Source organism: Crocodylus siamensis, chromosome 11 (assembly GCF_052110815.1).
Source record: "Crocodylus siamensis isolate JL-2025a chromosome 11, ASM5211081v1, whole genome shotgun sequence".
Lineage (NCBI taxonomy): Eukaryota > Metazoa > Chordata > Crocodylia > Crocodylidae > Crocodylus > Crocodylus siamensis.
This window is the reverse complement of record NC_143405.1, coordinates 42,263,494-42,277,597: the sequence shown is the minus strand read 5'-3', so window position 1 is coordinate 42,277,597 and position 14,104 is coordinate 42,263,494. Positions and strand designations below refer to the sequence as shown.

At 41.1% G+C, this 14,104-nt stretch overlaps 1 protein-coding gene across 1 annotated transcript in view; it reads right to left on the bottom strand.

The window, feature by feature from the left end:
- Positions 1-14,104, bottom strand: part of CACNA1D (calcium voltage-gated channel subunit alpha1 D) — a 432,804-nt gene that overhangs the window by 101,397 nt on the left and 317,303 nt on the right. The window contains exons 23-29 of the mRNA XM_090022496.1: positions 12,789-12,876; positions 12,138-12,245; positions 11,915-11,967; positions 11,447-11,593; positions 10,148-10,349; positions 8,810-8,968; positions 667-777 (exon numbers count right to left, since the gene is read on the bottom strand). Of these exons, the coding sequence (XP_089878622.1) occupies positions 667-777; positions 8,810-8,968; positions 10,148-10,349; positions 11,447-11,593; positions 11,915-11,967; positions 12,138-12,245; positions 12,789-12,876 (868 nt within the window). The remainder of the gene's footprint in view (positions 1-666; positions 778-8,809; positions 8,969-10,147; positions 10,350-11,446; positions 11,594-11,914; positions 11,968-12,137; positions 12,246-12,788; positions 12,877-14,104) is intronic.

The window sequence follows — 14,104 nt, the reverse complement described above, 5'->3', positions numbered from 1 at the left end:
GGCATCTGAGCTTATGTAGTTCCTGCTGACATGAGGGTCCCTGGTGACCCCTTTTTGTGAATAAGGGTCATAGCTGCACATGTCTCCTTACAAGATTGGGAATTCAATTTATTTTGAAAATCTGGCCTTGACAGTGTCCCTTTAAGGTAAGGAATCTCAAACACCTATTATAGGCTCAGCCTACAAACCCTGTTGCATGGGAGTAACCCTGTTAAAACCAAACGGACTACCTGATTAAGCCTGTGCAGCTTTGTAGGATCAGGCCTATAGCTACAGTTTATAAAAGAAAATACAACATAGCACATTGTTTGTTATCAAGGGTTATAGTTTAATTGTTTAAATTTGTCAGTATAGTGCCTCTGAACATTATATTTGGTAATGCTTGCAACAGGAAATGATACATCTGATTTAGAAAGGGGCCTTTTCATGACCTCAAAAATATTCCGTGTCTCATCTGTTACCTGGTAGTATTTTCTCACTGATCTCTATATCTGATTTCCTGTATATATACATATGTATAATCAGATTAACATTTCTATGACGATTTTACAGATAGCTTATCATGAGAAATACGTAGGTTTTCTCATTTTAATAATATATAGCAAGTGGGAAATTCAAGATATACTTATAGTCCCAGTGATAATCTAATTATGTATAAACGCTTACCTTGGGTTTGAATGCAATGACTTTCAAAACCATTTCAACGGTGAATACTCCCGTGAAAACCATATTCAAAATATCCATTGCATCATTAAAAAGCTTTGACTGTTCGTAGTGCTGTGAATAAAAATTAAAGTACGAAAGAATATTATGTGAAAACAGGCTGATATGGATCAACAGTTGGCATTTATAAAGTCCAGCAAAATGTATGTCCAATTAATAGCTCTGCTAAGAATTCTTCAGTGGAAGAATGTATTACTAATACAAAAAGGATTGGATGGCTTTTGTTTACAACTGAGTTCAGCTCAAATGTAAATGCTTACCACTGCATACCTCGAACAGTCCCTGAGAGACAGACTCAGAAATAAAACTGGTCTTTCAAATGATCAGTAACAATAAGAGTGGACAGGAAAAAGCTAGATAAGCAACGGCCATTTAGCATGCCTGATACAACTGTGTGACATACCACTAATATATCTATTTAGAACAGCTGATAGATTGTATTAAGACTAGAAGGGAAGGCATTCTAAAGCAGTGGGGGCCAAACCTCCAGGCAGGCATGTCACAAATTAGCCCTGCATTCTCTGAAACTGCCACTCCCTTTCCCCCGCCTGACCTATTGCTCTGCTTTCTGTTCTATCTGCTGCTGTGCTGCCTTTCCCCTCCCCGATTCACTGCACTGTACGCACAGAGGCTGTCTGTGCTACTTGTGGCACCTGTGCTGCAGGTTGGCCATCTCCGTTCTAAAGGATTTAGACAGCTTATATGAGTTTACTGATTTAAATTAAAAAAGCAAAAAACATACATAATCACATGTAGGCCATGTACAGGTTTGTCTGAGAGAATTGCTGCTCTCCTGGTAGAAACCATGGGTGCTTGCAAACATGGAAAATAAAAATAAAATAGTGCTGTACTTTCAGCTTAGCATGCCCCTGTGTTGAGCACAGCACATGCCCAGAAAAAGAACTGTCAACTTGACCCAGGTCACTTGAATCAGCTATTAGATAAAAGTGCCAAAAAGCCCTGTTGAAGTGTACAAGCTATACAGATGCTGGGCAAGCCAGGTTAAACTGACGCAATTCTTCTTCCCATAAAGCACTGTTTCTTTTTTCCTATGTTTGTTGAAACCACATGAACATACAAGCGTTAAGTCATTTTTTCCTGGGAGGGGTGGGAAACATGCTTCTTCCACAAGAAAGGTCTTCTAGGGCTAGGGACAGACATTCAAAAAGCCTGAGCTTTTGAATTCATTCAATCTTTGCAGGTAAATCTAACTTGCCTAGGCTGAATCAGTTTGTAACTGCACAGACATCCCCTCTGGACTGAAAAAATGCAGGCACATGCCTGTAGAGGCTCATGCTGGAAGCTGGAGGGGTGCTAGAGTAGCCCTCCCTTCCCTTTCATAGTGCTGAGCTGAGGGGAAAGTGTCCAGACCTTGGCAGGATGCTCTGATTAGGGAGGGATCCCCCATTTCACTGGTCAGCGAGGGAGCCAGTAGGGATTTACACAGCATTTAGTTACATAGCAGGGAGAATTTATTAGCCCATCAGCAAAAAAAAAAGGATCTCTCATTAGTTCAAGCTCTTCTTAAACAACTTGTTCCAAAGAAGGAATGGAGGGAATTACCCGCTACCTGTTGATTAGCTCCCAAAAGCCCCAAACAGTACAGCCTGCCTGTGTCCTGTCTCCTACATGGACCGTAACCAGCATGTGGTACCCTAGCTAATGCTGATAAGTGTCTGTGTAAGGCAGAGGGGAGGAGGGAATCCCAGCTTCAGCAGGGCATGGTGAGGGGGTAAGGGGAGAGCTGGAAGAAGCTAGGCAGACACTGTGTGCCTGCAAGTCGCTGCCAGAGCCACAGCCAGAGAGCAGAGGGGAGGGACCAGCTCAGCCCTCTGGAGCAGAGACTACTGCCCAGCCCAGAGACCACGCTGGGATGCTGGAGGGACTCTGATTTAACTTAAACCAGTAAGGGGACTGGAACAGACACTGCATAAATTGGTTTGACCCAAATCAGTTAAATTTGATATTACATTCAACCAGGTTTATCTCAAACCAGTTTCAGCCATTTTGAAACTCATTTATGTGAACTGAACTTCTGTTCTGTTACAGATTTAAACCAGTTTTTGATCATTTAAACCAGTTTGTGTTAACGTCTCTCCCTAGCCTAGGTGTCAACCTGGAAGATCTCACTTGCAATAGAAACTCTTTTGCAAGAGTAAAAGCTTGTACACTCTCATTAACTGGACTTTAATAATTCTTTCCATTTTGAAAATCTATTGTGTTGGTGAAGGAGAGTGAAAGAGTAGGGAAAGGAAGTAGAAAAAGAGGCAATTGCTGTAAAGTACAGGATGCTTAGAGAATAGTAAAATGCAGGAAAAAGCAAAGGGAAGGATTGAGTCAAAATAAACATGGAAAGAAAACGTATTCCAGTAACAGCCTTTCTTGATAGTTACATAAAAGAGGGACCGCCTAAAGAAGGACAGTATGATACATTAGAAAGCACAGGATCAAAGCAGATTGACCAAATTACTTGATGTGACATACAAGAGAAGCAGTGAAAGATTAAGTGAATATAAATGCACAGCAAATGTGTCAAGATAACATCACTTTCTCATTGATGGTCAGAGTACGATGTCTTCCTGTGCCATTTCAGATTCCAAAACACTTTCAAGTGAGATTTCACACCTAATATTTTCTTTTCCCCTATTTCATTCAGAATCAACATATTGATCATTGTCTACAGCTCTTCCCTTGCCCTGAGGATTAGCAGTTTTCATACATAAGCTCAAAGAGTCTGAAATAAAAATACTTTTATTAGTGCACTAAGAATGCCTGTACTTCCCAGACCAGTCCTTGTATTAACAAAAATCTTTATTGCTTAAACGTCAAAAAGAGAATGGCAGAAGCTGAAATAAGAATAAAAATGATGGCACAGAATACATATGAAATCAATACAGAACAGCTTTAAGAACAAAGAGGAGTTGAAATAATACCTGCATGCGTTTGGCAGGAAAACAGACACTCAAAAAAACACATAGCTAGCTAGAACAAACATTTATAAATAGTTTCCTATGTTCTTTCTAAATTGTATTGTGGATGAATGATTTTGGGAATGACCAAATGTTAAATAAATTAAAGTGTATTGCAGGTAGAAATTACCATACATGGAGCTCAGTTTGGACATAAATTACCACAGAGAGGACAGATGGACACTTATATTTGGGATTCAGACACTCCACTGAGTGTTTTAAAATATTAACCAATAAAAATGTTATTAACAGTAACTATCATTATTTGGACCTATGACTAGCACCAATTAATTAGAATATATAATTACAAATTACTATTGTTGTTGTTATTCCTAATGTATTAACTGTAAGACAATTCTCACAATACTCTGTAAGATAGTGTTACCGTACCCGTTTCACAAAGGAGGAGCTTCAGTACAGCATTGACCTGACTTGTCAAAAGTTAAGTCTGTGAAAGAGAAATTAGTTCTCCAGACTCTCCTCCCAATCTTATGCTTTAACCTGTAACTACACCTCCTCTTCTATCCACTGTTCATTTAAGAGTTACTTAACATCTTTCTCTCTCACAGGTAGAGGAAGGAAGTTTATATAAATAATACAATTGTGAAAAACACTTGTAACACCAAACAAAATACATGCCCTGTATGTTTAAGACAATCCTGTGTTCTCTGTCTTACCCTCGCTACAGTATAACTCAGAACAACACAGAATCATAGAAAGTCCAACCTCCTGTTCAAAATAGGACCATTCCCAACTAGATCATCCTGGCCAAACCTTTGTCTAGCCGGGGAAGGATGAAGCTCCTACAACCTCTCTGGATAACCTGTTTAAGTGTTTTACTACCCTCTTAGTGAGAAAGTTCTTCCTAATATCTAACCTAAACTTCCCTTGCTGCAACTTGAGACCATTGCTCCTTGTTCTGTCATCTGCCACCACTGAGAACAGTTTAGATCCATCCTCTTTGGAACCAGCCTTCAGGTAGTGAAGGCTGCTGTTAAATCCCCTCCTAGTCTTCTCTTCTCTAGACTAAATAAGCCCAGTTCCTTCAGTCTTTTCTTATAAGTCATGTCTCCCAGCCCCTTCCCATTTTTGTTGCCCTCTGCTGGACTCTCTCCAATTTGTCCACATCCTTTCTGTACTGCAGGGCCCAAAACTGGACACAGTAGTCCAGATGTGGCCTCACTAGTGCTGAATAGAGGGGAAGAATCACTTCCCTTGACCTACTGGCAGCATACCTACTAATGCAGCCCAGTATGCCATTAGCCCTCTTGGCAACAAGGGCACACTGCTAGCTCATATTCAGCTTTTTGTCTACTGTACTGCCCAGCCCTTTTCTGCAGAGCTGCTGCCCAGCCAGTCAGTCCTCAGCCTGTCCTGGTACATGGGATTGTTACATCCTAAGTGCAGGATTTTTCACTTGTCCTTATTGAACCTCATGAGATATCTTTGGGCCCAGTCCTCCAATTTGTCTAGGTCACTTTGAATCCTAGCCCCACACTCCAGCATATCTACTATTCCCCTCTGCTTGGTGTCATCTGCAAACTGGCTGAGGGTGCGCTCTATGCCATCCTTCAGGTCATTGATGAAGACATTGAACAAAACCGGCCTCATGACCAACCCCTGGGGCACTCCACTTGATACCGGCTATCAACTAGACATCGAGCCATTGATTACTGCTTTCTAAGCCCAATGCTCCAGCCACTTTTCTATTTACCTTACAGTGCATTCATCTAGCCCATACTTCTTTAGTTTGCCTCTGAGAATGCTGTGGGACAGTGTTTCCCAAACTTTTGCAGCCCAAGGCTCACTTACATTAATAAAAATTTTCCGTGGCACACCTAAGGCATTTCTCATCCTCATACCTACTATAGGTCATTGCCATGGCAAAATTCTGCAGCCCGCCTGTTCATTTCTGACGGCACACTTTTGTGCCACGGCAGACAGGTTGGGAAACACTGCTGTGGGAGACTGTATCAAAATCCTTGCTAAGATCAAGATATGCCACATCCACTGGTTTTCCCACGTCCACAGAGCCAGTCACCTTGTCATAGAAGGCAGTCAGGTTGGTGAGGCATGACTTGCCCCTCAAGAATCCATGCTGACTGTTCCTAATCACCTTTTTATCCTCCAAGTGCTTGGAAATGGTTTCCTTGAGGATCTGCTCCATGATTTTTCCAGGGGCTGAGGTGAGGCTGACTGGTCTGTAGTTCCCCAGATCTTCCTTTTTCCCTTTCTTAAATATGGCCACTATGTTTGCCCTTTTCCAATCATCTGGGATTTCTCCTGATCGCCATGAGTTTTCACAGATGATGGCCAATAGCTCTGGAATCACATCAGCCAATTCCCTCAGCATGCTCAGATGCATCCCATATGGCACCATGGACTTGTACGCGTCCAGCTTTTCTAAGTAGTCTCTAGCCTGTTCTTTCAGCACTGAGGGCTGCTCACCTCTTTCACAAACTGTACTGGTCAGTACAAGAGTCTGGGAGCTGACCTTGCCTGCGAAGACTGAGGCAAAAAAGACATTGAGCACTTCAGCCTTATCTGCTTCCTCTGTCACAAGCTTGCCTCCCCCATTCAGTAGGGGATCCACACTTTCCCTGATCCTCCTCTTGCTACTGACATAGAAACTCTTCTTGTTACCCCTCACATCCCTTGCTATCTGCAACTCCAGTTGCGTTTCGGCCTTCCTGACTTGTCCCTGCATGCCCAAGCAATACTCTTATATTCTTACTCTTATATTCTTGCCTAGTTATTTGTCAAGTTTCCACTTCACATAAGCTTCCTTTTTGTCATTTAGTTTACTGAAGAGTTCCCTGCTAAGACAAGCTGGTCTTCTGATATACTTGTTAGTCTCCCTGCACATAGGGATGGTTTGTTCCTGCACTCTCAGTAAGGCTTCTTTAAAGTACAGCCAGCTCCCCCGGACTCCTCTTCTCCTCAGACTGACTTCCCTGGGGATTCTGCCCACTAGTAGGAGCACACGCTGGACTCACATGACCCCAGACAGGTGTTCATCCAACCTCTTTTTGAATTTACCCAAGGTAGGAGCGAGGACCACTTCCCTAGGAAGTTGGTTCCAGATCCTAGCCACCCTAACAGTGAAATACTGCCTCCTAATCTCTAATCTGAACCTATTCTCCAGCAGCTTCTGGCCATTGTTCCTCATCATGCCAGGTGCTGCTGGGGGGAATAGGGCTCTTCCTATTTGCTGCTTATCTCTCCTAATGAGTTCGTAGGCAGCCATCAAATACCCCCTCAGCCTCCTCTTGCTGAGGCTGAACCGGTTCAGGTCCCTCAGCCTCTCCTCATAGGGCCTGCCCTGTTGCCCTCCAACCAAGTGGGTGGCCCTCCTATGAACCCTCTCAAGGCAGGCCACATCCTTCTTAAAGTGCAGCGCCCAGAACTGGATGCAATACTCCAACTGCAGCCTGACCAATGTTGCATAGAGGGGGAGTATCACCTCTCTGGACCAGCTTGAGATGCATCTTTGGGTTCATGACAAGGTGTGGTTGGCTTTGCTGGCTGCGGTCTGGCATTGACTGCTCATGTTCACCTTGGAGTCAATAATGACTCCAAGATCCCTTTCTGCCTCTGTGCTTATAAGCGGGGAACTCCCCAGCTTGTATGTATGCTGTGGATTCCTTCTCTCCAGGTGCAGCACCTTTCATTTATCTACATTGAACCCCATCCTGTTACCATTCACCCACTTTTGTAGTCTCTCTAAATCTAATTGCAGCCTCTCTCTCCCTTTGAGCATGCCTACCTCTTCCCACATCTTGGAATCATTGGCAAACTTGGACAACGTGTTTTCCACCCCCTCGTCCAAGTCGCTGATGAAGATGTTGAACAGTGTAGGCCCCAGGACCAAGCCCTGGAGGACCCCACTATTCACATCCTGCCAGGTCGAGTACAACCAGTCCACCACCACTCTCTGGGTGCACCCTATCAGCCAATTTTTGACCCATTCAACCATGTAGGCATCAATGCCACAGTCGCTCAATTTATTAATGAGAATGGGGTGAGAGAGTTGTCACCTACACGCTCCAAAATCTTCTTGGATTGCCTGTGCACTACTGTATTGACCTCTCAACAGATGTCAGGGTGACTGAAGTCCCCCCATTAGAACCAGGGCTTCTGATTGGGAAACTTCTGCTAGCTGTTTGAAGAAAGCCTCATTCACCACTTCCTTCTGGTCTGCTGGTATATAGCAGATGCCCACCATAACATCACCCTTGTTGCTCTCCCCTCTGACCTTAACCCAGAGTCTCTCAACGGGCCTATCTCCAGCTTCATACTGGAGCTCTGAGCAATCACATGGCTCTTTTACATAAAGTGCAACTCCTCCTCCTCTTCTCCCCACCTGTCCTTCTTGAACAGCTTGTACCCATCCATGACAGTTTTCCAGTCATGCAAACTCCCACCAAGTCTCTGTTACTCCAATCATGTCATAGTTCCATGTGTCTGTGGCAGAGCTATTTAAAGGTTTTGCTGTGTGGAGTTAGAAGGCCTGATTGTCATTTTCACTTTAACTTTCCCTGAAAGCAATGGCAGCAGGGCCTGGTTTTCAAGTATACAGGTGTACAAGTGCACACATAAATACATATATAACTGTGCAGTCTTTGTGCAAGAGCACTAAGGGAAATGGTAGGAAGACCTTTTTTCCCCTCTCCTCACCTTCCTGCATGGAGTTGGCAGCATCAAAGTGGAGGGATTCAGTTTCTGTGTAATTACTGGGAAGGCCTTATCTCAGTGTTGCTGCACAAGGGGTCTGTAGACAGGCATGAATGTGTTTGAGGGAAAAGGGAGAAGAAGAGAAGCCAGAGTACATTTTATGCTACTTCTCTCAGGTCTGCCACTCTCCCCTACCAGCCAGACCTTTATGAGTATATGCAAGGAATGGTCTTACAGTTTTATTGGAATGAAAACACATCCCAGAATGCATAACAGAAAGAAGTTTTTATCATTTAGTGAATTATTTTTAATTTGTCACTTGGCAAAAGAAGTCAGCTTGATAAAGTTCTCTGAAATCATATTAGCACCAAATCCCCTCTTCTTTCCCCAGGAGTCAAATCAAAGGCTTCATGCAGTAAATTGGGAACTTGCTTTATTCTTACCTGCATGGCCAAGCAAAGTGTGTTCAGCATGATGAGGACAAACATGATGTATTCAAACCCAGTGGAGTTCACCACATACCAGAACTTGTACTGATAAGGATTTTTTGGAATGTATCTACGCAGTGGACGTGCCTTCAAGGCATATTCTACACACTGGCGCTGTAAAAGCAGAAATGTAAAAAAAAACTGTTGTGAAAGATTCAGTGGGGGCTATTAAATGAGAATACCTAGCATTTCATGTCTGACTGCTGGTATTATAAATCCCTTTATTACACCTAAAACAATCAGTAGGGAATACAACTTACTCTAAGTGCCATGTTTCAATAGGAATGTTTATTATTAAACACAGTAATCAAGTTTAGTAGCTCCCATCTGATCTTTACAGCAGTATATTAATAATATATACTGATAAGTTATATAAGAAAAAGCAGTAAGATAATGATAAGGAAAATTCTAAGATGTTTAGCTCATATATGGTGTCTTGCATCATCAGAGGGATAACCAAAGAGCACTGATCCTGATAAAGCCCATTAAACTCATCCTAATTCAATCTCAACTAATAGACTTGATTTATTGATTGATAATGCAGATCTTGTCTGTTTTGGGTCTTTCGTCATCGGTGTAGCTAAAACAGTGCAAACCCATAGGGATAATACGACATGTACTGGTGCAATGTGAATCATATTGTTACAGTTTTGAAAGCTGGACTAACTGCACCAAAAAAAGTCATACTTCAGAGGTGTAAACTGTATCCAAGATGAGGGGTTTGTACCAGCCTAGGTCCACTGGTTGCTGATTCTTCATGCAGACTGGGCTTCAAAATGATCAGATTGTAACCATTTGAAGAATCTCAACATACCCATTTCAGAAAATACTACTGAGTTCTACAATCAGAGAATTTAAGCACATAAGAGAGGATAGATTATTTTTTTCTGAATGTGTAAATCACAGCATATGTCCACTAATTAATAGGAAACAATGGCAAAGTAATCTACTCTAAGCAAATTCCATGGTGTGGCTATTCCAGGATACTCTGTGTGTGTGTAAAATACATTTCATATCTCCATTTCTGGCATCAAGCCCAGTCTGTAACTGTTCTCTTTTCCTTAGTGTGCACTAGAATATTACGTATCCTAGGAAAAAGACCAAAATGTTCGGCTTTCCCAGAAAAGGGCCACAGAATAATTTTGACTTTGACGTTTAGAGAACCCAGTCTTTGTACTGTGTAATTTTTGTGTCTACTGCCCTCTTCTGACCCATAGAAGAATGCTGGTTTTGTGTATGGCATTACAAAAAGTAACTTTATAAGCAAAAAAAAAAAAATTTATATATTTTAACCTGATTTTTATCCAGCTCACAGTTCTTGTACTCTTGTTCTCCCTGTTCTTGGAAGGTAACAATGACAAAACCGACAAATATGTTCATCATAAAGAAAGCAATGATGATGATATATATGATAAAGAAGATGGAAATCTCCACTCTGTAGTTGTATATTGGGCCTACATTCTCCCCATTTGAGTCTATGGCTTTGTATAGTAATCTGAAAAACAAAACAGCAAAATATGTTAACTGCTGTTATAATGCTAAAGTCTGCAGATTGTAATTTCACTTAGCCACTGGATAGTTATTGAAAATCTGGTCTACCTTACTTGAAGCCATCTACCAAAATTTCACCAAATGGACAAAAGCTTATATAATAACCTTATAACATATAACAACATTTAAAAGGAGTAAAATGTCTCAGAGGATTATTTCTATTGTAGTTAAAGTTACTGAAAGAGCAGGCATTAACCAGTATAAGATTTCACTGATTTCAACAAAAACGAAAGTATGTGAAAAACAAGAAATCAATACTCAAACCATCAGTCATTTAGTGCTCTAAGGATCCAAGCTTGATTGATATCCAGCCTTGTGTCAACACTTTTAAAGCAAAATTCTCTTTGCCAACAAAGGAAAGCTCAATTATTTAGCAGTTCTGAAAACCAACCTGACTTCATGTGTATTGCAGATGGACTTGCAGTCACTGAGTTCTGCTTAGCAAAGTAAAGTCAGAAAATTAACAATTAGAACTGGAAGCCTGTTCGTGAGCAGGAAGCACCCACGGGTCCCTAAAAGGCTAAAAAGCCAGTAAATTGCTGATGGCAAAATGGCTGGAATATGCTGTCCAAAGATTACCCCAAACACACTTTACAATTAAAGTCCCTCCCTCACTAATTTTTGCTGCTCTGAATTGTAAATGACAAAACTTAGCTTCAGAAGCAAATACGTGAAGAAAAACAGAAGCTTACTATAGTCACTGACAAAGTAAAAGATGGAGTTGGAAGGGGAAGTGTTACAACCAGTATTATGGTATCAAAATCAGATTTATCAAAATGTCAGCAGCCTTGCCTTGCTCTCCCTTTCTTTAGTGGGAATGAGGCCTTTCCTCAGAGGAAAACTGATCCTGCAAGGTGCTGAGTGCCACAATTCCCCTTGGCACAGCTGGAAGTAAAGAAAACTCAGCAATTTCCAGGATCAGGTTGAGAATCTCCAGGGTCCACAGAGCACAGATGCTTGTGTATGGACAGTGCCAGGATGCAAAGCAGCCCTGAAAAAGTAATTTCAATGGTGTTATGGAAACATTCACAGTTCACTTACGCTGGCCAGCCTTCAAAGGTAGAAACAGTGAAAAGGGCCATCATGGCAGACAGCACATTGTCAAAGTTGAAATCACTATTTTGCCAAACCCTTTCTCTAACCACTGGATTATCAACATCTCCATCTTTATAAACAATGTATATCCCCCTGTGGAAAAAAAAAAAGAAATTGTGATATGGGAAGCATTAAACTATTCTCAGAATGATGCAGTTCTTTTCTTGAAATATCTGATCTTTGTTATCAGTTAATGAGTGCTAGTTTGCTTATGACACCAGAATCACAGCTGGATTTTAGGATGTTGATTCAGACTTACAAAAAACCTAAATGGCTTATGATCTGCCTATCTGTGTTAGTTACAATGCTCAGAGGTTTCTGGGCATGAATGAATTACAATCAAAATTATTATAATGAGGAGTAGTAGTAGTAAAATGTGATGTGTCAAATTAATAATAGAAAAAGAGTTCTCACCGGCACTCCTCTGGATTCTGCTTTGCTTCATCACTACACCGATAGAATTTTCCCTACGTATAAAACAAAAATGTAGGTAAACATAAAAGTTAACTTTAAGATCTTGCAACTGGCCTGTCAGGGGACCAAGTCATTTCCAATGCAGAACCCCACTGAAGTCAGTTTGGTTCTGTCAATGCATTCCCTGGTGCAGGATATGTTTTGGAAGAATGTGTTTATTTACCTTGAATAGCTGTACACCAATACAGGCGAACATGAACTGCAGCAGGGTTGTAACAATCATGATATTGCCAATAGTTCTAATAGCAACAAAGACACATTGAACAACGTGCTGTGAAGAAAAGGGGGGCAGGGGAAAAGAATGTTAACACAACTGAATGTTATTACTGAGTGTTATGAAAGTGTACAATGTATTATAACAATGTATTTCCATATATTTAGATAATTTCACTCCTAAAATTAACCAGTCATAAAACAGACTGAATGTTTCTGGTACTGCTTTAATGTTCTTACCATAAAGTAGAATGATTTCTGAATTTACCTGCAATATGTTGGATGTAGGTTACTTCATCTCTTAAAGTGACAGGCAGCACATATGCAGTGTACAAGTAAAATGAATAAATGGCAAAGATATATTTGCAAGCAGTATGGGCCTAAATCTAGCCTTAGTGAAGCTGATGTTCTTCCAGATTTAAATGGCTACAATACATGACAGAATTGATCCTAGAATGTCTAAGAACCCCAAACTGATTAAGGGTCTGGCTCTGTGTTCTTCTCCAGGCAAATTCCCCTTGGACTTCAGTAGGGGCTTTGCCTGCAGTAGGACTGCAGAATGAGGCCAACTGAAAAAGAACATATAAAAAAATATAAAAACCTTCAGTCCTTTTGCTCTGTTTATTGCCCTTAGGGGTCTCAAGACTCTTAAAACTCTCAGTATCTTCACAACTGAGATTGCACTGGACCTATGCAGAAAAGAAAAAAAATTAGTCTCTTACTTCTTCAGTTTATTATTTGTCTGTGATCTGATTTACTAAAATTACCTTTGCTCCTGCAGTTTCCCTGCACATGGAAAAAGTCTTAGCATTTTGTAAATTAGAATTTTGAAATACTCAGCTGCTTTATTACTACTAGGCCATGTCTACATGTGCATTAATGCACTGTAGTTACTTACTGTGGATTAAGTTTAATACCTGTAATAACAGGAACTAACTCAATTCTCAGTAATCAGCACTACCGAGCAGCAGCGCAGTGGACATCTTTTGAGTGATGCTAATGCACAGTAGACTAATTCTGCTGAGCATTAGCACAGCTTTCTCTATGTCGTGCTAATGCTCAGTAGAACTGGTTTATTGCTCGTTTAGTGTCTCAAGTAGATGCGCCCCCAGAGAATGCTGATTTAATCCCATAAATATAAAAAATATGATTTGGTTTCAGAAGCAGTGAGAATCATTAGTACATGAGCTGATCTTACAATGTGAACCAGATAAGTTTGGTCCCTGGGAAAAGATAGTAGCTAAAGTATTATTCAGTACTGTCCTTTGACAAACTAAGCACTCTATCCTGTGATTCATTAAGTGACTCCTGTGAAATAGTGAGTTCCCTCATTTTCAGCCCAGTGAATCAGGTACTCAGCACTATGCAAGAGATGCTCAACATTTCACATAACTAATATTTTGTTTTTCATAGGGAAGTAGAATAAAACATTTTAGCCAGTGTCAAGTAATAGCGTTTGTAGTTTCACATGGGGTGAAACTATCACCTGATCTTTTACATGATGTAATGTGATACTATCATGACCAGCCAAGAGCAAATATAGTAGTTGAATGAAAAATGGGGAAGAGTTGAGTGGTGCCCTGGCCTTGCTTCTTTCCAAGTCAAAGGGAAGTTTTAAATGGTGATTTGAGCTGCTGTAGAACTGCCCCCCCCAATGAAGCAGTTGGCAGCTAAAGGTTATTTTTGGACAGCTTTGCTCTGTCTGCCCAAAAAGGATAAAAACAGTCTCTTCACCACCAGTTACAATCCTCACTGTAGCATGTTCCTCTGCATATTCAAATGCTCAGCCTGTGGGCTGATGTAGAAAGGACAAATTCTAAGACCTAAATTTTACTTTCAGCAACAGCTCACAGTAACAGTAAGGACTGCTGTTCTATCTGTAGTGCAACAAAAGCCCTTGCGATTAACTCAAATGCA